This window comes from Erpetoichthys calabaricus, chromosome 11 (genome assembly GCF_900747795.2).
Source record: "Erpetoichthys calabaricus chromosome 11, fErpCal1.3, whole genome shotgun sequence".
Lineage (NCBI taxonomy): Eukaryota > Metazoa > Chordata > Cladistia > Polypteriformes > Polypteridae > Erpetoichthys > Erpetoichthys calabaricus.
The window spans coordinates 89,200,461-89,223,541 of NC_041404.2; the positions used below are offsets into that span (position 1 = coordinate 89,200,461).

Here is a 23,081-nt window from a genome sequence, read left to right on the forward strand (position 1 = left end):
TTTGGACTTTATTTTTTTTCTTTTTACAAAAAAAAAGGACTTAACATTTAAACATAGTATATACTTTTAAAAAATAATAAAACAATGCATGTGTATACATTTGGCAAAATATACAGCAGTGATAAAGCTAAACCTTTTTAATTGTTTTTTTTGTTTGTAAATACATTTTATATTTTCACATTGTATATTTTTTTTCCTCCTCCAGTGAATATATCTACAATATTGAATGAAAACAAGCTTGCAAATGCATTAGTACACATTGATCTTTTTTCATTCAAACATGTACATCCTTCAAAATAAAAAATATTTTCATAACATGTGAAGTGCCTTGTCTGAGCGAATGGCCATCAGTGCTGTCAATTTTATTGTTTTCACAAGGTGAAAAAGAGGTGGCAAATTAAGAATACTTTTGAAAAACTCCAAGCAGATGACTTGTTCAACCATTATGTCTGTAACAATCTAATATAAAAACTTTTGCAATAGTGTGATGTGTTACAGGCTTGCATTTTTTTTCTGAAATTACACTAAAACATAATTTTTCTGACTATGATGGTCATGGTCATGTAGAAAAAAACAAAAACAAAAAAAGAGCTTAATTTGCATTAGTAACACACATTTACAGCATTATCTACGATGAGTAGACATAATGTAATTGGTTGAATTCCCCTCAGATAAGTTTGACATCACAAATAACAGACATGCTGAGTGAAAATGAATCATATGGTGACCTTTCCAGGACATACGTCAAGTCTGTGGTATTTTATGAGTACAAGATGATGTCAGAGTTCTGCTATTACAAAAAGTGATTTTACAATTAGTTAAATTATCTCTATCTTGACAATAGGCTACTTTATGTCATGACCATGAGTAATTTATCTTTGGGTTCCCATACTACAGGCGATATTTCATGACTAAACTGAAAGTTAACATAAAAGATCTGTTTGTGATCATAAGATCATTAGTTACAAAATTGCACCTATTGAAAAATCCAAAGCAAAAAATGACAGTGAAGTGCCTATTTTCTTACCCAACAGGAAACATTATCCCCAATCCCTTATATTCAAAGATGAAAAAGCATAGTTCAGATTGGAGACTTACACTCATAAATATTACGTTCTCATTGTGAGTGCTGAAGTAATTTTGATTATGAAAATAACAAGTTTAATCTCAAAACATTCAAAGAAAGAATCTTTGAAATTCATGAAAACTTCAGATTTTCACTTGCAAACACTGTAGCATGCTGCTCAAAATCTAACTGAAACAACGGGCAAACATACCAAACTTAATAAAAAAAAAATAACACTCTAAACATGTTCCATACAATAATTTACTCCTGAGCTAAAATAAATAGGTCAATCGGCAATCAAAATACAGCTAAATTCTGTTGTTCATTTGAAGAATGTGATCAGCCTCTGGATTAAAGTTTTGGCCAGTCAACACAAACTTCAAGCTTTGCAAGTGCTTTTATAAAATACAAACTGACTAATCTTAACCAGCATTTAAAACTTCCTGAATACATCTGCTCACTCACATAATAATAATGACTCTTTTGCTATAGGTCTAATTGAAAAAAGAAGAAACCTTAATTAGGATCAGGCAGTTGTAGATTAATATATACAAACACATATACATTATATATATATATATATATATATATATATATATATATATATATATATATATATATATATATATATATATATATGGCTAATGTATGCATATATTAACCTTTTGCTCAGCCAAAATAATCTGTGTCAACTATGTGGAGTAACACAAAGCACACTTAAAATACTCCAAAAATGATAATCTGGATTTAGTTCTTAAAACATATTAAATGCTTCAAAGGCATTAATGAGTCTCATGCTTAGATTACATACTTATCATTTTTTACCTAGTGCAAAACCAATTAATTATCCTAACTGTACCTTTAACACAAGTGTCATAATACTCAATACTAACTGTAATTACAGTATATACTGTCATATTCTGTAGGCACTACATTTTCGATTCCATATCATTAGCATAACTGCTTTGCTAGCAGTTGAATGGAGCTCCATATTGGAACACTAACCAGAAAAAAATCATGTTTCTAAACCACAACACACTAAAAATATGTTGTGAAGGCCAAAGACATATCGCAAAGTGTGGAAAGTCTACTCTGTAGACAACAAATGTATGTTTTCTTATGAGAGAAAAACAACGATTTATATAACCTCAGTTCAATGCCACTACCAAAACAGGCTTGGTTCTGATTGATGAGAGAAATAAAGATATGACATTGCATAACATTCAGCAGAATCAAAACCTTCACTGTTATAGATTTATAGAAACATTAAACAGTGAATATGTAACCAGTGGCATAGATTAATCACCACATCCATTTTTAAGTCATTCAGATTATAAAACATTGGTTGCGCAAACCTATTTTTTTCAGTTAAATTAAGATTAAAGCAATTAACATAAAATGGAATAAAAACTAGCTTCACTACATGCGTGAGACAGCTCCTTATTAATAACATAGTGATGGACTTTAAGCCAATAACATTTTTCTTATTTATTCTTCATGAATATTTTACACTTTAATCAGAAGAAATTCTTGTTTGCGTTAAAGCTATTAATATACAATTTTTCGTTCTCAATGCACCAGCATAATCATAAATTATTATAACTTTGTCTCCACCATGTATGTACTTCCTTTATAAACAAATACAGACGTATAGACAGTAAATACCATATATGTCAAGCAATGTAATGTGTAATACTTTAAAACAGTGGTTATCAAACTCGGAACTGGAGTACCACCATTACTGCCGTTTTCTGCTCAACCCATTCTCTAAACAGATGCCAATTCAATCCTTGGCTTTAAACCTCAAGTCATAACCTTTGTTTTGTTCCAGAGAATGGGAATCCAATGTGCAAAAAAAGAAAGAAAGAAAGAAAGAAAGAAAGAAAGAAAGAAAGAAAGAAAGAAAGAAAGAAAGAAAGAAAGAAAGAAAGAAACGTGAACAGGTTGTTGTCCTACTATGATTTGGATAAACAGAAATAGCTTTTAACACATGGAGTGCATTTTATTTTCTGTTCATTTTCTGAAGGTATATCCCTATTAAATATTTATTTATTTCCTTGTTTCTAAACAGATACATTTAAAAAATGGTGTTATTCTAATACAATAATATTTTTGACAAAAAATAAGACTTTTTCTATGCTTTTCAAACAGTAAAAACATGCATGGGATCAGATTACTGAACCTGATTTACATTCCACATATTGAAGTGGATCTCAACTTCACTATAGTTTTGATCCTCAGAATGCGACTTGTGTGAGAACTCCTGAAATGATTGCTTTCTATGACCCAGAAATAAAGTGGGTTGGGTGGATGGATAAATGGAAGGATTGGTGATTTTTATTTCAACACATCCACCACTGTCTGAAATAGCTGATCAGTTCATCAGTATGTACCTACAGCAAACAATAGGTTATTAAAATAAATTAACAGCATGCAGTGTGTGTTATTTTTAATTTTACTCTGGAGATGTGCATTGGAAAAATATATGCTGGCATGTCTGAAGATAGTTATGATATCTGAGGTTCCAACCCAAACTAAAATCCTCAAGGGCAAGAAAAATACATCACACTTCATATAAATTCTTTTGTTACCTTGCATCTTTTGAAAAATCTGTTGGCAGAAACACCACATTGGATGTTTTGCCTAGCATGCCAGTCATTTCACAGAATTACCTGTGTTTAAGCACAAGGATTCAATATAGGTCAGTGCAGACACAGTCAAACAGCCAGCACCAATATAATGATGATGTGTCTTAAAGGGGTGCTGCTAAATTACTTCCATTCACATCTGTGTAGTCACCATCAAGCAGTTAAATAACAGGTATTGTGAAGGAAATACCTGGAATAAATACATGGATTTGTTCCTATGAAAATACCATAGTACCTTTAAAAATTAAAACAAATTCTGATACATAATTTCTGAATTAAAGCACAAAATGAGTAAACAATAAAATTAAATTTTTACTTTTGCTATGGGTCTAGTTACAGGCACTTATTGATCCTAAATGATTGGATCAAAATCAACAGCTGCAATAGTCAAGTCAAGCCAAGACTGAGCTTGGAAAAGCTTGCTTTTAGAGAATGGTGCATCATACCCACAGCCTTAAGAAATTTTATTGTAATTGACAATTTCAATTGTGGGGAAAAAATTGCATGCAATTGTAACCCATTCTTGGATAGGATAACTTTTTGTTTCAAATTAGTTTAGTCAGAGTTAAACATCCCTTTAATAAATAAGAAATGGACTAAACAAAGATCACTGTTTATACAACTGTTTCAGTATTCTAAAAGATGAATATCTTATTGTTTCTCCCATTTATGATATTTTGAACCTATTTTACAACCCTGTGCATTCTCCTTACTGCAAGCTATTGATTACACTGGGTAACAGGTGCAGTGATAATCATTTTGAAGGATTTCTGTACCTGCAAATTCCAACAATAAATAGCAGCCAAAAGACTTGGCTTCCAAGTCTCCCAAGAAACACACCAGTCAAGTGAATAACAAAAACAGTCTCACTCATGAATTACATTAATCCATCTACCCAACAAAGTTCAGGGTCTATATATATATATATTATATATATATATATATATATATATATATTATATATATATATATATATATATATATATATATATATATATATGAAAAGAGAGAATGTCTGCTTACAAAGCCACAGTTTACCCTCAATAGAAAAATGTGTATTGTGTCACAGGTAACACCTTGTCTCCAGATGTTAGTAAATATTAATCTCTTTTGAAGTTAGCCTGGCCATAATCAATATGCAGGCAACCCATAATGGAGAGGTGATGTAAATGCATATAAATGTAAAAGCTGAAGCAAATTTTTAGAAGCTAACCACACAAATGATAGAACAAAAAAGCTAAATACATAGACATTCAATTGAATATAAGGTGAAAAAACATCACTTCAGTTGTGAGTGAATGACTTCAAATGAAAAAAGGTACTTTTTCTGTGTTTCACCAGAAATATTAGTCTGCAGAGGATGACATTAAGTTTACAATGTGAAAAGCTTTTAACTTTTCTCTTTAATTCAAACCCCCAATAATAGTACTGGATATTTGGCTAAACAAAAGATTTCTATACATTTCTATGATCTAATCATACCTAGTCCTATGACCTAGTCAAGTCATATTTCAAAAAAGACCTGTCATTTAAATAATTTACAATGATGCAAGATTATATTTAGTTCCACAAGAAGCATTGTTTCTTTGTGAAAACATATTTTCCGAGTGCCATTTATTATCACATTATTTCAGTATTTCACAGACTGTATAGAAATTTTTAGTGCAGGTGCATGATCATTTGGGTGCTAAACCTGAGGGCGACTTCTTTCTAAGCAAATCAGCAATCCCTTTGAGTCAGTCCCATCAAAGCTTTGTATTGCAAAGGTTTCTGCTCATTCATTTAAAACATCTTCCATATCTTTACATACTATTTTAAAGCTGAATTACATGTATTAAAATAAACGACCTAGTTACTTTGCTGTTGTTTTGATTATTTTTGTTATATTTATTTATGACAAATATGTATCAATGTGATTTTGAAGATGGTCTGTAATGAAATGTTTAGCTTAAAATAGTATGATGTTGCACAAGTATGTTGGGGTTTAGTAGGCTACTATGGATGTTGCATACATAATAAATGTCATTTTAAACATTAACCATTTTTAATAAGGTCAGTTTGATTAAGTTAGTAAAGATCCAGTAAATGACACACACAAAAAAGGAAGAATGTGATATTTAGTTTGTTGGTTTGGCTGGCAACGTCATCCCCTCATAGTTTTCCAAGACTGTACCCAACCACAACTTTCTAAAAAATAATAATAAAAAAAGATAATAAATTTAATTTTGCATTAGAATTACTCTTTTCATTCATCATTTCTTTTTTTTCTTTTGTTTTGGTTTGTTTAGTTTGCTCTTACTTTTGCTTTTTTTTTTATATTTCATTGCTCAAGACTCACACAACAATACATACTGTAAATAAAACAAAATCAATCAAATCAACCAATCAATCAATCGATCAAAAACTGATAAATAGCAATAAGAATAATAACAGTAATATTATTAATAAAGATAATCTTAATAATGATAAGATTTAAGAGGCAAATGAATTAACCTCTCACTTTGAGAACCTTGAGTTCATTTTCTTCTCACAAACAAAAAAGCCGAGAGGTAACTACAGCGAGGTCCTTGGCTCACCCCATGCCCTTAAATTGTTTCAACATTTTAATAAATTTAAAAAACTTCACTGAAGGGTGGCTGTGGACTCCATCGCCCAATGTCCAAACAACAAGTTGACTCTCTGCATTTTTTTTTATTAATTGAGTCTGTTTCGGCCTCTTCAAGTAGCTTTCCATTTTGTTATAGTGAAGTCTCAACGCTGTGTAGAGGGCTTCCTGGACTGGACGAGGTAGCTGACTTGCTAGCGTCAGGGGTGGTCAGATAAATGCCACTATCAATGGCATTGTTGTTTTTGTTCGGAGAAGGTGGGCAGCTGTGTTGACGGTGTGGGGGCTGTGGATAATGATGGTGGTGGAAGTGATGGTTGTGCTTGCTGGCTGTTTCTAAGTCCTCATCAATGTCAGTGTCATCAATCAAGGGGATGTTGTGGATGAAGTCATTAATCAGGAACTCAGGGTGGGCCATAAAGTTGTGGATTGAGTTCTTGGAATCCGGTTTTTCCAGCCCTTCATAGAGAGAGCTACGGAAGGCTTTCACCACTCGGATCTGTACAAAAAAAGCAGAGGATGGGAAAAGAAGAAAAAAAAAGAAAAAAGGGAGAAGAGAAAAATTGAATGCTTAAGGTTACCTCATTAATAGGTGTTTTTGATATCTACACATATACGTAAGACTCAGGCCAGACCGCACTAACCCCCAAATGGCTTATTTTCAATTAAAATAAATACTGAAAATGCTTCACTACAGAAGTAAATTAACATAAATGAATAATAATTAATGTTTTCATACCCCAGTGGTCAGCATTTGTTTTATATTTCTTACTACATAACCTATAAACCAGGCAATCTGGGAGAAGAAATGAAATTCAGAATATAGTTTGCCAACACAACAGAAGTGTATACTGTATATGTAGTAAAGATTTTTACCTGTAAACTGAAACATTCAAATTTTAAGAGTGAGTATTCTGTATACAGCTCACACAATCTTAAGAATCTACATATTTTTTTTTATTTTAACCCTGACCCTACACAATCATAATTATACATTGAATCAAAATGATATATAGTAAGGAAAATCTGGATGAATCTATCTTGGAGCTTTCCTCATTATTAGCTATTCTTAAATTCTAAACTAAATTGCATCACAAATGTCGGCCCTACAGCTGACTTGAGCTTCAGATATGCAGGGATTTTACAGTGATAGTTCTGGGAAGGGAAAAAGAGGCAGTAAGAGGAGCACCTTAGAACAATCATAAACGTGTTACAAGGAAAAAAGTGATTCTGGTTTTAAATTTCTCTGTTCTGCAGTTACTTTCTTTATATTCTGTCTGTGCTGCGTTCTTAAGATATTTTCTGCTTAAATTATATTGCCACTCTTGTATACTGCTAGTGCCCAGAACTGTGCTTTGAAATGTATACAAGTTTGTGCCCTTGCAAAATTTACTTGAAGTGCTGTCTCACAAATATGTTACTGTATTATTCTAAATAACTATCGCAGTGATACTACAAACTGCTTAAATAAATAACTACACCTATAGGATTATCAAGAAATCATTGGTGGTTCTACATCTGTTTTAATCACACTAAAATTTAAACAAAGCAAAGTGTTATTAAACAGAGGTTTAATTTCAGGCAGTGCAAGTAAGAAAACAAATGCTGTATTCCACAATCATGGGAAGAGAAGGTATGTATACAAATTAAAACAAATTAAAAACATCTTAGTCACTGTTGTAAAAGTATTATTCATGTACATCTTAACAATTTAGTGCGGCCTGTTCCTTGAGTTAACAATGAGTAACAAAGCTAATGAATAAAATGAAAAATAAATATAAAAATTAGGATAAAAAACAACAACAAACAATTAATTAAGCAAATAAAGATTTAAAAAAAATCAGTTACGAATGTCAGTTCACAAAAAACAAGCACACAATCACAAAAGCAACAGAAATTAAAACATTAAACAAAACAAACAGTATTTACATATATAAATATATATATATATATATATATATATATATATATATATATATATATATATATATATATCTATATATATATATATAAAAGTAAAACATTGTAATAAGAAAACTACTCATAAACAGCAATCAGCTGAATTTAGAATGATTCGGAAACATCTATTCTGCTGCAACAGTTACCTTCAATGAATGTGTAAAAGGTCTGATGGCAACAGAATAAAATTTTACACAGAATAATAAATCTATTTTCATTCCAAAATGGAATGAGCAGTTTTCCTATTAACAGCACATATACAGTATGTGTATATAAACTGAAATACATAGATATAGAAGGAAAAAGGAACTGAGTGTGTTAGAATCTGCAACAAAATTGCTAGTAAAAGAAATAAGAACAAAAAAAAAAAAAACAAAGATCTGTACACAAACACAATGAAATATATTGGAATATTTATCTTTCTTCGAGAATCTGAATAGTTTTAAAGACTGCGTACAAGAATCAAAAGTGGCAACAACACAAACATACATTCACTGTTTGTGTGGTAGACAATGGCAGTGAAATATAGGAAAGAATCACTAAAAACAAATAAAGAAAGAAAGAAAGTCTCCAAGTCATAATTTTGTGCATCAGCATGCGGATGAAAAAAAATCACTAATTTATATAAAATAAACGTGTAAACATCCATACTGCAAAGGGATACATAAGTACACAAGCTCCAGTGCTTTCAATTTTTTAAACGGCCTTTCATAAATTATGAAACACTTGCAACATTTTACAAGTAAACATTTGCTTTAACTTAACCTATATATACAGTAAATATAATGTAGTTTGTATAGGACTATGAAAAACATTTAGTTTTAAAAAGGGAATGTTATGTTTAAAAAGTAAAGAAACTTGTAATAATTTAGATCTCCACAGATATATTGCAACTTCGTAGTCACTACTCACTGTATGTAGGTACTTCCCAATTGACATAATAGTTGTGCTTGCGAAAAAAGATCTGTTTGCTGCATTTGTCTTCTTGTGACTTGAATTTCTGACAGATATTAGAATTTTTTTCAGGTTAAACATTTATAATGTCAATGATTAATTTTGTACATTATGATTTATTTACTGGATTTTTATGCTTTATTGGCATAAATATATAAGGCTAAATAATAAACATTCTATAGGCAAGCAGCAGATGTATTTCACTGGTACAGAATATCCTTACTAACAATTCAAGAAATAATGTGTCTGTGTCTGTAAATGTTTTAAATATGTCTTTTGTAATTTTGACAAGATGATTAAGAAAGTAAAAACTGACAGAATAATAAACAAATACATATTATTTGAGTCCACACAATTAGTCTAAATAACTTGCTGTCTGATGAGGGGTATCAGGCACAGGTTAAAATGACAGTATAAGCTAAAGTCTGAGATAACAAACTGGAATGTTAGGCTGAGCAGGAAATGCCATGTGTATGTTCAATTTGCCTCATGTCCAGACAACCTACAACATACTACGAACTGTGTAAATTGTACTATTTTTTGTTTGTCTTAGATGTTTCAATTGTAAACTGAGAAATACAAGTTGAATACAAGAATCCATTACATTAAGTAATGGAATAGTTCCGTAGTTTAATAAGTATGCTATCGGGTGGAAAACTCTGATGGGAAATAAGTGCTTCATATACTATACAAACAGTACATTTTAACAATGCAGGAGTGCAGAGTGATTGTGCTTCAAGGTACAGAGTAATTACTGTCTATAAGTACAATATAATTAAAGTGTTGAATGTTTTTAAGTCTTACATGCAAGTTTTATTGGTATTAAGATATTACTACTGCTAGTGTTTAGAAAATAATTGTGCGCCCTGATTTACCTTTTTTGTGATTATGCATTCATTGTGCATTTTTTTTACATTAATGTCTAATTGATTTTAATCCTTTCTTACCTACTATACATTCAGTGCTTTCAATCTGAGACAGAATACTTCCTACATTTGTACTAAAACGTAGAACCTCCAGAGAGAATCAATAAGGTTGTAACAAGTATTCTTCATTTGCTAGTCTTTGTAAGGTTCTTTATTAATTGAAAGTGAAACAGACAGGAACCTTAATGATCAGCATCTTATAAAATGTTGCAATTGTTACTAATAATTGGACATGCTTTCCTAATCCTTACTCTAACCACAGTTATGAACTGTCCCAGAAGAAAAACAGAAAAAATAATTTGTACGGTAAATTGAGGAGCTTGGACTTTGTATAGTTATAATCTGTTTTATAATCAACTAATTGCAGCTCCTTAAATGGCAGATGGGGTCAATTACATAACAGTTTATTGCTAGACAAAGTCTTGAAAAGTGTTAATCCATAGCATTCAGTGAAGTGATTACAAAACAAATGGAGTAATACAAAAGTCAAACATTCTTTACAATTTTATACTAACTTAGACTTTGTGAGATTGTTTACTCAATCTTGTTTTACTTCAGTAATTAATTTTTAAATTGTTTTTCTGTCTCATTTTCTACATTTTTTAGTCAGTGGGCATAAGGGCTCAATTTAATGAGACATGCTGTACCTATTATGTTGAAGGTATTGCATATTAATTTCTTTTTGAAAGCTATTAGATGAATTTATTATTGGAGCCCCTTCAAACCTAAATTTAATTAACTAGTTTTGAAAGTGTTATGTAATTGTAGAAGTATTGTTGCTAGGGTGTCAGGTGTGCTTATGTGCTAGTATGCTTTCTGTACAGTGCTCTGCTCCTCATAAGTATGAAATCTTTATTGGCTTCAGTATAAACACCTGAAACAGCTGATGCATTTGTTCATCATATATTGATAAAATGCTTACTCCCGATTTAAAATAAGAAGTCTCAAAGTATACCATATACATTGTGGATGTGAGATAATATATATTCAGTAGGTGAAAAACCCTATTTCATTTCATTTTTTGAGGCTTATGCAGATAGGAATATGCATACTTTCAGTAACTGATAGTAAACAAATATATGATGATTCAGATATGTTCTTTTGCCTTTAACAACTTAAAATATCTTCTATTAATTTGAAATAATTCCTCAAAATAAAAACACTTTTGTGAGTAAAATGTCAGCTTAAAATACACTTTTTAAATAACAGTATACAAATACTTCAATACTAGAACTATATAAAGATGTGCTTGTGTTAGTTTTTCTGTACTGTGTACCATAAATTAACATGATCGGTTAGCCCACAAACCTGCTTTTGTTTTTAATGTAGTCACAGACCCTCAGTTCAATAAATCATTGCATTTGTTGGTTAAAAATACTTCATCTTTATTCATGCTTTTTCCAGTAGATTGCCATAATGTAAAGTGTTCTCTTATATTCTTGAAACCTCTAAATTGAGGTGAATAAGAAATCAAGAGTTGAGACTAATGTTTTAAAGCAAAATTGACCAAATCAGAAAAGTGACCAGTTAAAATGAATATTTTAAACAGTTAATTTACATTTTTCTTGATGAACTGATGAAATTTAAATCATTTTTTTATTAATAAGAGCACTTTAATGCAAAAATATTAAACAAATATCAATTCAGTCTTTATTTTTAATAATCCTTTCAATAGTTTAGACTGCTTGCATTAGTTACAAAGTAAATTTTATCATAACCATGATTTGGATAAGTATAACGGAGATATTCATTTATATAAATGTCTCAATGTGAAGTAACAAGAAATTGTTTTACTTAGAACATATATGCTATAGACGCACTTTGGAATAATAATTACTATTATCCGTTTTTGTATATTTTTACATGGTTCACTCTCAGTAAACTAATAAGTGCACTTAAATGATTCACATCATACTCTAGCTTATTATGTAGTTACAACAGAAATATCACTGTAACAAAAGAAAAAAGAATACATAACACTTTAATGAATTGTACTGTTAACATGTAGTAGTAGGCCTCACCATCAAATAAAAATGTGGGTTGTTACTCTATGTAACACTCTCCTGCTTTAAACTTGTTTGACTTTTGCTTTACCACAAAAACTGCTACAATGAATAACACTTAAATCAGTTATATATTTAAGCACATTTTAAAACAATCACTCAATCTCAGCAGAGATATGAAGAAAAATAAACAGAAGCCAAAAGTCACAAAGCACAAAACTGCATGCACTTAACCAAAGAGAAGAAAAATGATGTGTATACTGATGGCAGTTGTCTATGAAGGAGAAAGAAGTGAGCACTTTTTTTTTTTTTTTTCGCAAAAGCCAGATGGGAATATTTTCATGCTGCAAGGAGAAAACAGAAAAGAAAACATTCCGTTGTGATGAACATCTTGCGTTTTTTTTTTTTCATGGTATCCCACAAAAATAAATCACTAACAAAAGTAAATAAAAAAGAATAATTAAGCGCCTTGTCTCATTTGTTTTTCCACACAGCCTGTACGACCTCAGAAAAAAGTATCATGCATTTATTTGTTTTTGGATATTTCTTTTAATTTCGTGATGTAAACATTCGAGTATAACGCCCTTCACTGTTCTTTTGAGTAGGACCTAGATGATTAGGATTTAAAAGGTGGAATATGCCTGCCAAATTGACTTTGGCATCTCCTTCCATGCCTGAGCCGCTGAAAAAGCTTGATGGAAAAACCAAATAAAATTGCACAGAAAAAGTAAAGTAGCTGAGGCATAAAAAACAAAACCAAACAAAAGAAAAGAAAAAACAGCAATGAAAAGCAATCAGCGTGTTAGTATTTTGGTCTTGGTCCTGGTGAATGTATGCCTTGACCAAAGTGTGTGAGAAACCAATCAGTCTCACAAGCCACTCAGATCCCCTCCCTGAGTGTTGGGCAGAATCCTGCAAAATGATACGATTTGAAATTAAACTTTTTTGAAAGAATTTGGTTAAGGAAGTGTTGTCATAATTTAACACAAACTTATTGTGCATGTTATTGGGTATAGCTGAGTAGAGTAGTCTGAGTAGTCTAAAGCAAAGTACAGTTTTTACTAAACATACACAGAGCTGATTGAACTACAATAAACTTTATGAAGAAATGAAAGTCATTGTAACCTGTTAAATCTTTTGGGATTTTTTTGCAAAAAAATGTAGAAAATAAAGTATGATGAATATCCTCTACCTACACATAAGAGCTACATGTCCATTACATTAAACTGAATTTCCTTGTATTGCTTAATGCAGTCAACTTGCATCTTGCACAAAACTGTGTTCAGCAACAGTTATTACATAGATTATGTATTCCAGCTCTGAATCCACTCATTGTCCATGTGGATTTTGCATGTTCTCCCTGTGTCTGAATAGGAAAGACATCCAGGATATGTTAATCAACTACCCTAAATTGACACCACTGAGGGTGTGGGTGTATGTGAGTGGGGCTAATGATGGACTGGTGCTCTGTATAAGCTTGTATACTACCTTGTGCACAGACCTAATAAAATATGGTCTGTTATCCTGTGATTCTCAACTGGATCAAACTGCTGAATTGTATGGTACAGATACCATATTTAAAATTATATAACATCCATTTATTTTTTAATGCCTGATAACAGTATATTATGTATTTGCCATAAATATGAAAGGGATCGTATGCATACTGCATATGCATAAAACAGCAAGATTTTTGGCTGCTTAATCCTTAAAAATTTACGAGTGGGAAATCCCTTGGTTAACATTATACATGTTGACATTACATGAGTCACAAGACTGTAAAGAAAGAAGGTGAACCCTAGTAAGAGGACTGTGAAATGCAAAGTTCCATTCAAGAGGTATAATATTGGTATTTGTTGAAAAACCTGAACAAAATTGGGAGATGGAAGGGTAAGAGAAAAGAAACATATATTATATATTCAGTATTTATACTGAATATATACATGCAGGGTCCTACCTCTCTTGACTTGGAAATGGATTACGCAGGTTTGGGCATACCGTGTTAGAATTATTTTATTAAAAAAAAAAAAAAAAACACACACAGAATCTCTAAGAGAAGCAACAATGAACTGCTGACCCATGGTCAAAATTAAACACGTTAACTGGGAACCATTTTATGCGGACATGAACAAGAGTATTGTTTTTGCAGAAGATACTAGGACATGGGTTTGCATTCCAAAATGGAAAGATGACCATGACGATTATCATGGCAAGAAAGTGTCAGATCTGTTTTCACTCCTCTGCAGTTGAACAGTCAGACAAAATTTTGTAATTGCCATTCCAAAATGCATTATACATTATGTGCATTAAAGTACAAGATACACGCAAGCTTGGTTCAACAATAAGGGCAGCATAAAATAATTAAACTGTTTCTATCTTTCCAGAAATTTCCAAGATTCAGCTTTTGGCATGTACAGAGCATATTTTAGACAGCAATATGGGAGATGCTGCTTATAGAAAAAATATATGTTTCACTATTTTTCTGCTGCAGCACTGTATACATCAATTTCAAAAACTAGTATTTTTATATATTAAACAATCCTATAGTTAGAAAAGTGATTTCAAAGTTAAATCAAAACAGCTTATAGCAACACTGGAAGGATCATTCATAGATTTAACAGAGAGAAGTGGAATGGTGCTCTTCAAAGAATTCAATGTTGCAGTCTGCTGAAGTCTCAAATAATGTCTTTACATTATTCTGGCACTTTTGTATTCCTTTACATTATTACTGCATTACTATCTTATTCTGGTGTATGTGGCTTGAAAAAGTAACTAAGACAGGTGTACAAATCGTATAAATATAAAAAAATACAATATTACAACAGAGTCTGTATATGCAGGAAATGATATGCACATCATTAAAGCAGCCAAGTCTCTCAGGATAAAGTTGAAGCACTGACACGGTTATTATGTTTCGCAAAGTAACAAGCTACAATTTATACTGAGGATGTATAAAGTGCCAGAAGAATCTCAATGATGATAAATTACTTTTGACTAAATAAGTAAAAAGCAAATACACAGAAAAGAACATACGCATTAAACACAAAATAGCCACATGAATTTCTTGATTTCTTTCCCTTACAGACCTGACTTGAGAAACTTTTAGTTCTTTAAGATAGAGCACTTAATTCAATAAAACATATGTCCTCATTCTTCTTTTACTCTTCCATTTCCTGAATCTGCTCATCCCATTTGAGGGTTGCAGCATTCATGGAGGTCATCCCGATAGCATTTGGTACAAGGTTGAAACCAACCCTAGATTGGGTAACAGCCCGTGATGTAGGGCAAATGTACATATACACCCATACTAACTCATATCAGTCCAATCTGGTGTTGCCAGTCAACTTAACAGATATGTCTTTTGAATTTGGAAGGAAAACTGGAGTACCTGGAGAAAAACCCAGGCAAACACAAAGAGACTGTGTAAAATCTCACTATATATAGTGACTGCGACAGGACTCAAAACCAGTGCACTGAAAGTGTAAAAAAAAAAAAAAACAGTCATAGTGACATTGGTGTTGACAGCAAAAACAAAAAAAAATTTAAAAATTACTATGTAGAGAAAAGCCAAGCAAAATGACACCTTATATAGAAGGGGCCTGAGTTGCCTCGAAAGCTTGCATATTGTAATCTTTTTAGTTAGCCAATAAAAGGTGTCATTTTGCTTGGCTTTTCTCTACATTCATAATGGCTAACACGGTACAACACCCTAGTACTACAAAACTACTATCCTAATTCAAACAGACACTGTAGGAATTTAAATTTAACAGTTATTTTAAAATTATTTTAACATTTCCTAATCACGTCATGCCATGTAATTTTCTAAACAACTTAGTCCAGGGCAGTGTTGCATTTCTACTGGAGCCTATACTAGGTAGCATAGGGTGCAAAGCCGGAACAAACACTGGACAGGGCACCGGTCCATCACAGGGTGAACACACACACACCTAACACACACTAGGGCCCATTTAGTGTCACCAGTTCACCTAACCTGCATGCCTTTAGACAGTGGGAAGCAACTGGAGCACCTGAAGGAAACTCACATGGACAAAGGGAGCACATGAAAACTCTACACCTACTTCCTGTGTTATTTTATTTTTATTAATAAAAAAAAATACCTGTTCAAACATTTTCATATTGTTAATTCACTAGCAAAAACATTAAAGCTTTCTACATATAATGAAGTCCTTTGTTTCTTATCATACCTTTTAAATTAATGCAAAGACGCTTATTCTAAAAAAACTGATCTGTAAACTCCTGTGACTAACCTCCAAACACATACTATCAAACTATCAGAGTTTTGAAAAGAACTCACTGAAACTAAGGTCATGAATTGTTATATATTTTTGAGAATAAGTTCAATGAATTGCTGGGATCCATTACAGACATCCCACCATACACATATTGCTTTTAGGATTACTGTAAATAGTAGATAGGTGGATAGATCTAAAGAAACTTATTTTAAACCAATGTTGTCAAGAGCAAACCTGTTCTCTTTCAAGTGATTTACAAGGGGGTCTTTAACATAATACTCTCATCAACTTAGATTAAACCAACTCAGCTATACTCAAGCACATGATACTCAATAAAGAGTAGTCTGTTCTTATAATGAAGGATCAAAGTAGCTACTGGATTGTGTCCTTAATTGAACTCCGGGTTTAATTAAAATATTGTTTAGTAGTTTCTGTTCTTCCTAAGTCAGTGGTAATTAAAGTTAATCAAATTTCACCCACAGAGTGGATTCTAAATATGTGTGTGTATGTAATGTTGCTTTCTTTTTTAAATATGAATCCATAATTTATACCAATGCGGCTTCTAGAAAAATAGTAATTTGCATGTGGCATGCACAAGTGCATTTGATACTTAACTCAGGCATCTGATGGGTACAGAATCTATGATTTATGTCTGCAATTCCAAACTGAACTATTTAACTCTAATAAATGTCACAATCATTTGGTCAAATTCATATGATTAAGCCTAACTTTTGCTACAGGAGTTCAATAAAAGATACAATCCAGTCTCTGTTAAGAGACTGATTGCAGATGAACTCGAGAGTCACACTTTTTTGACTCTTTTGTAAAAAATGGAGAATGAAAACTTGAAAATGCTCTCACAATTACTTTTTTGTGTTGGAAATTTAAAAAAAATTAGGAATAAATATGCTCTTATCTTCTGGTAAAGAATAATGCTAATTATACAATACATTAGCCATGTGACCACCAAACCTTCAGTTTGCTACTTTTATGTTGCATGTGTTTCATATTATTTATCAGGAATTCTTCTTAGTTCGTTGTGGTTTAAAAAATATATAATTGTAGCAACATCATTGACTGATATATATATATATATATATATATATATATATATAGTATATATATATATATATATATATATGGAAGAGAAGGTCTGTGATACGGTTTGCATATTTGCAGCTGGAGATCCACGAAGGGAGAAAAAACGAATCACGTATCATAAAATAGTTTTTTATTCCTGAGCTTTCAACCCCTATCAGGGGTCTTCATCGGAGGATAATGCTTAGACTTACAAGAATCAAAGGCAATATATAGCAACACATTCAGTGGGGGGTGGGTGGAGGTGACTAAGTCAGTATGATCAAGGGGGGGGGGTGGGGGGGGGGGTTGTATAGTTTAATTATTGTGTACATGTCCTTCTTAAGTTGGCATATGCTGGATTTATGTCCAAGTGTCTGTTGATGGCGTTTTCATCTGATAGCCAAGACTCGGCCAACTCTCTGGCACTTTTAGTACTGCCCTTAAATTTTACTTTTACATTGTCCCAGTTGAATGTGTGTCCTGTCGATTTGGTATGTGCATATATCAAAGATAGTGCATCCTTTCTTCTGACGGCGTTGCGATGTTCCTGTACACGTGTTGAGATTCTTTTTGACGTTTGTCCTATGTATACCGCTGAGCAAGAATTGCATGTAATACTATAAACTGCGTTTCGTGTTTCGGCTGTCGATTTCTTATTTTTAGCATTAAACAGGACCGTGTGCAGATTGTTCGTGGGTTTATGTGCTATTCCGATGCCCCACTTGGTCAGGGTGCGTGCAGTGTTTTCTGACACATTATGGTGATAAGGGAGTGAATGCCAGGTGGGGTGGGGGTTCTGATTTAAGTCGATTGTATGCTGATTCCTTTGGCGTCTGCTGTGTAGACTCCGATTAATTAATGTTTTTGAGTATCCGTTCGAGGTGAAAAGGTGGAAGAGATAGCGTCTCTCATTAATTTTTGTTTCCTTGGTATTACAATGAGTGTGGACTCGTTTGAATAGGGTTTTCACGCAGCTCCGTTTATGAGATACCGGGTGGTTGCTAGAGAAGTGTAGAATCTTGTCTGCGTAGCATTGTTTTCACCTCGAACGGATACTCAAAAAACATTCATTAATCGGAGTCTACACAGCAGACGCCAAAGGAATCAGCATACAATCGACTTAAATCAGAACCCCCCACCCCACCTGGCATTCACTCCCTTATCACCATAATGTGTCAGAAAGCACTGCACACACCCTGACCAAGTGGGGCATCAGAATAGCACATAAACCCACGAACAATCTGCGCACGGTCCTGTTTAATGCTAAAAACAAGAAATCGACAGCTGAAACATGAAACGCAATTTATAGTATTCCATGCAATTCTTGCTCAGCGGTATACATAGGACAAACGTCAAAAAGAATCTCAACACGTGTACAGGAACATCGCAACGCCGTCAGAAGAAAAGACGCACTATCTTTGATATATGCACATACCAAATCGACAGGACACACATTCAACTGGGACAACGTAAAAGTAAAATTTAAGGCCAGTACTAAAAGTGCCAGAGAGTTGGCCGAGTCTTGGCTATCAGATGACAACGCCATCAACAGACACTTGGACATAAATCCAGCATATGCCAACTTAAGAAGGACATGTACACAATAATTAAACTATACAACCCCCCCCCCCCCCCCCCCCCTTGATCATACTGACTTAGTCACCTCCACCCACCCCCCACTGAATGTGTTTGCTATATATTGCCATTGATTCTTGTAAGTCTAAGCATTATCCTCTGATGAAGACCCCTGATAGGGGCTGAAAGCTCAGGAATAAAAAACTATTTTATGATGCGTGATTCGTTTTTTCTCCCTTCGTGGATCTCCAGCTGCAAATATATATATATATATATATATATATATATATATATATATATATATATATATATATATTTTTTTTTTTACTGCAGCAGGCAGAATTTATCCTTGTTGCATTTGATACATAGCAGGAATTATCCCTGCAAAGGATGACAGTGTATTAAAAATGAATAGACTAATACACATTGATACTGTAAAAACTTAGAATTACCCCAAAACCTGCATGTTACTGGGATATAGCTAAAATTAAATAATTACAGTGAATCTTTGAGGACATCGGAATAATGCAAAATTCAAATGGTGATAGACCAGGCTAGCAACAAAACTGATATGCAGAGGTACTAAATACTGTACCACTTTGCCTCTCTGCAACAAGTATAGAGTCCTACTGATGTTGGACAAATTTCTGCCTTTTTTTGTTTTATTTAATATGACTCATGCAATACTTTCAGTAAGATAAGATGGTTAGCCCATTAATTGGTATAACAAATACATGCATACAAATGAAGCTTTGTGGCTCCTGGTGTCAGAAAAGGCCACACACTAATCCTTAATAATTTAAAACCTACATATGAAAAATGGTAATAATTTTTTTTTTTTTGAGGATGTGCTTTAGAGTTATACAAACGTAAACAACAGAATTGTAATGGTGTGCATGCAGGACTCTACGCATGTGGGTGCATTCTAAGTATATCTGCACAATTCCAGCAACGCAGATTCTAAAGCAAATTGTTAAAATGCACAAAACAAGGTTTAGAATTATTAATGCATATGGACACTGCTACATTTTTAATAATTAGTCTGTAAAGCATTTGGTGATCTCAGTGGCTTTTAACTCAAGTAGCAAATACAAGAGCACTAAGCCTAACAAATATACTTTTATCAAATTATCGTGGTAAAAATTATGTATTTTAAAAAATGAGAAGATCCAGTATTCTTTATTGTATTCAGAATTAAATAATGACAGCATTTATTGATTAATTAAAACATTGGACTGATTACCAAAACTGAAATGTATAGACTCATAACACAAAAAGATGAAGTTTAAAAAAAACAAAAAGGACAGGTCAATCAACTACACATGGAAAGGGAGGGTAAAATGTTCATCAGTACACAAAACATTGACAGGACAGTGTTTAGGAACTGACAGACGTAAAAATAAAAAAAGAGAGAAAGAGAATAAGAACAAATAAAAAGAGAGAAAACAAAGGAAAAAAACGACAGACATTTTTGTTATTGGATAGCCATTGTTGTAAAGATCTTATTAGTGAATTAAAAATATTACATTTTATGCCAAAATAATTTAAAAAGGTTAATAAATAGAGATATAGTTGAGATATACTAACACTTCTTACACTCAAATCAGGTTAAATAACTTTTAAGACAAGTCAAAAGTCAAAGGAGAAACTGCAGTACTAAACTGCATCTTCCATTAAAACTGAACTACAGATAGATAGATAAATAGATAGAAAGACAGATAGATAGATATTAAATTTTTTTAAAACATAAAACATATTGTGATTTACTACAATACTCCTCCTTTGAAACATTGCACCATTTCATTGCTCAATCTTTTCATTATGCCGGATGATATTTCTTGAACCCCTTCTACAATGTGAAAATATGACACTAGTAAAACCGTAAGACTATTTTTTTTTTCAGAAACAGACAGCAGCATCAAGCATGCACATGTATCCAAAACACACAATGTCTTCATCTGTTTATATAGCTTGTCATCTCTGAGATTTTCAAAAGACATCATCTTCTTCAAAAGCAGTCTACAACTGCATTTTGAAAGGATCCTAAAGAAAGACAGTGAGAGAGAGAGAGAAAGAAAGTGGGAGAGAGAAAGAAGGAAAGAGTGAAAGACAGAGGTAATGATGTCTTCTGCGATGGGAAAAAAAATCAATGCAGTTAATGATATTCCTGCTTAATGTCCTTGTTGCTGCCAGCCAAAAGCATCAAAGGACCTGAATTATATGATCTGGAAGAAAAGAAAAGTAATGGTAAATAGAAGTATGTAAGTATTTGCTTAAGAACCATCACAATCATAGGGCTTATACTCGAAGGTTTACACACAAATTTCTTATGTTAAAATAAATTAAAAAAAAGACAACAATCAGTGGAGAATGGCAATGCAATAGTCATCACAACACTTTAGAATTGGTAGGCACGAAGAAACCAAGAGGAAAGTCAAAAGAAAAACATCATAGCCATATTCTCTAGTCTTTACCTGCCTTAAAACTCTTTTGATTTTAAAAGAAATGTTTTGATAGGTAAAGTTTTATTAAAATTTGTCTTCCCGTTTTACACTTTGAGTAAATAAAATTCTCTTGTAAACCAGGCCCGGACTACTAATGAAAGGTACACCAGTATATCCAAGCAACATTATCTACTCAATTAACTACCATTTGTGCATTCTTATTTCCAGCTTATATGCACTTATTAAATATATATTAGATATTATTGTATGATTATTAAGATACGCATATCAAAATGTATGCTTGGTTATTTCTTCCCTTCTCCATTAGAAGCTATAAACTTAAATAAAAGTAACATCTATTATATAATCTCTGCCATATACTGAGAATAAAACAGACTTATCTGTACACTACCTAAAATTTAACGTGATTATTTGGCGTCATTATGTTTTCTCCGTTTTGATAATAGAATTATGTAGTCATCTATACGTAAGGTGTACAACTGGAAATTGTGTATTTCAAATGAGTCAAAAGCTGTACAGAAAAATTAATCATCAGTGAGTAATGCGTAAAAAAGATTTATCTCAGCCGAAACAGGCAGAACTATTCAAACAAATTCCATGGATTATCAGCAAAATGTTTTAACTAACCAAATTCATGGCTTTCATGTTTCAAGTCATTTTTAATATTACACAATCATCTATGCATCTTAACCTTCATAAGATGTGTGAAACATTCAAACAGAATAGCTGCTGGTTATAATGTCAGGAAGAGAATATGGCTTTTCACACAACAGCACAGAACAGTCCACATACACAAACATAACATCAGACACAAACCAAATAAACACACAAAAAAGAAAGAAAGAAAGAAAGAAAGAAAGAAAGAAAGAAAGAAAGAAAGAAAGAAAGAAAGAAAGAGAGAAACAAGTTGTTCAACCAAATGACTGCAAAAAAGAGAATAGAGAGTTCTCTTAAGCTTAGCCTTTTCTGTCTTTTTTGTTTTTGTCATGTGCAGTAATGAAATTAAACTCACTCCCAGCAGAACTGGTCGCATTGGCGGAAAGAACTACGTGAGTGGGGGTAGAAATATTGGTTACATCATGGAGCTGGCTGAGAACAGATGAACGTCGACGCACTGCGCCCTGAAACGAACCACTTCTCTTGAATGTACTCACTACCTCCATCTGCAGGAGAAAGAAAGAAGGACATTATACTACAGTTTGCTTATTTTGCCTTGAAGAGCAGGGAGGTTTAATACGGAGTCAATTTCAGCACTTCACTGGAGTAAACCTTCTTCTGATGCTAATAGGCAAATACTTTTACACATGTTGACTATATGCAGGTTATGTGTTATGTTAAAAATAAAATAAATAAAAAACACACACAGCACACCTTGAATAAAATGAGCTACCCACAACAAATTAAAGAAAGTTAAAAAAAATATATATATTAGGTTTGACATTTAAGGTTGATACAAAGAAATCTTCCCACCCAAATCTTGATAAATCACCAGTAAATGTTAACCTACCTTTTAGTGCATCCACCTCCACAATCATCTTTGTTGGGGG

General features: G+C 32.6%; 1 protein-coding gene across 6 annotated transcripts in view; it reads right to left on the bottom strand.

The window, feature by feature from the left end:
- Positions 1-5,820: 5,820 nt before the first annotated feature.
- atp2b3b (ATPase plasma membrane Ca2+ transporting 3b) overlaps positions 5,821-23,081 on the bottom strand; it is a 608,455-nt gene continuing 591,194 nt past the window's right edge. For 3 of the 6 annotated variants that reach the window (XM_051933859.1, XM_051933861.1, XM_051933860.1), the window contains one exon: positions 5,821-6,818. In XM_051933859.1, coding sequence (XP_051789819.1) covers positions 6,453-6,818 — 366 coding nt within the window. In that variant the 3' untranslated portion in view covers positions 5,821-6,452. Of the gene's footprint in view, positions 6,819-22,546; positions 22,698-23,081 lie in introns of all 6 variants that reach the window. The other 3 variants (XM_051933863.1, XM_051933862.1, XM_028813571.2) reach the window with 2 other exon arrangements.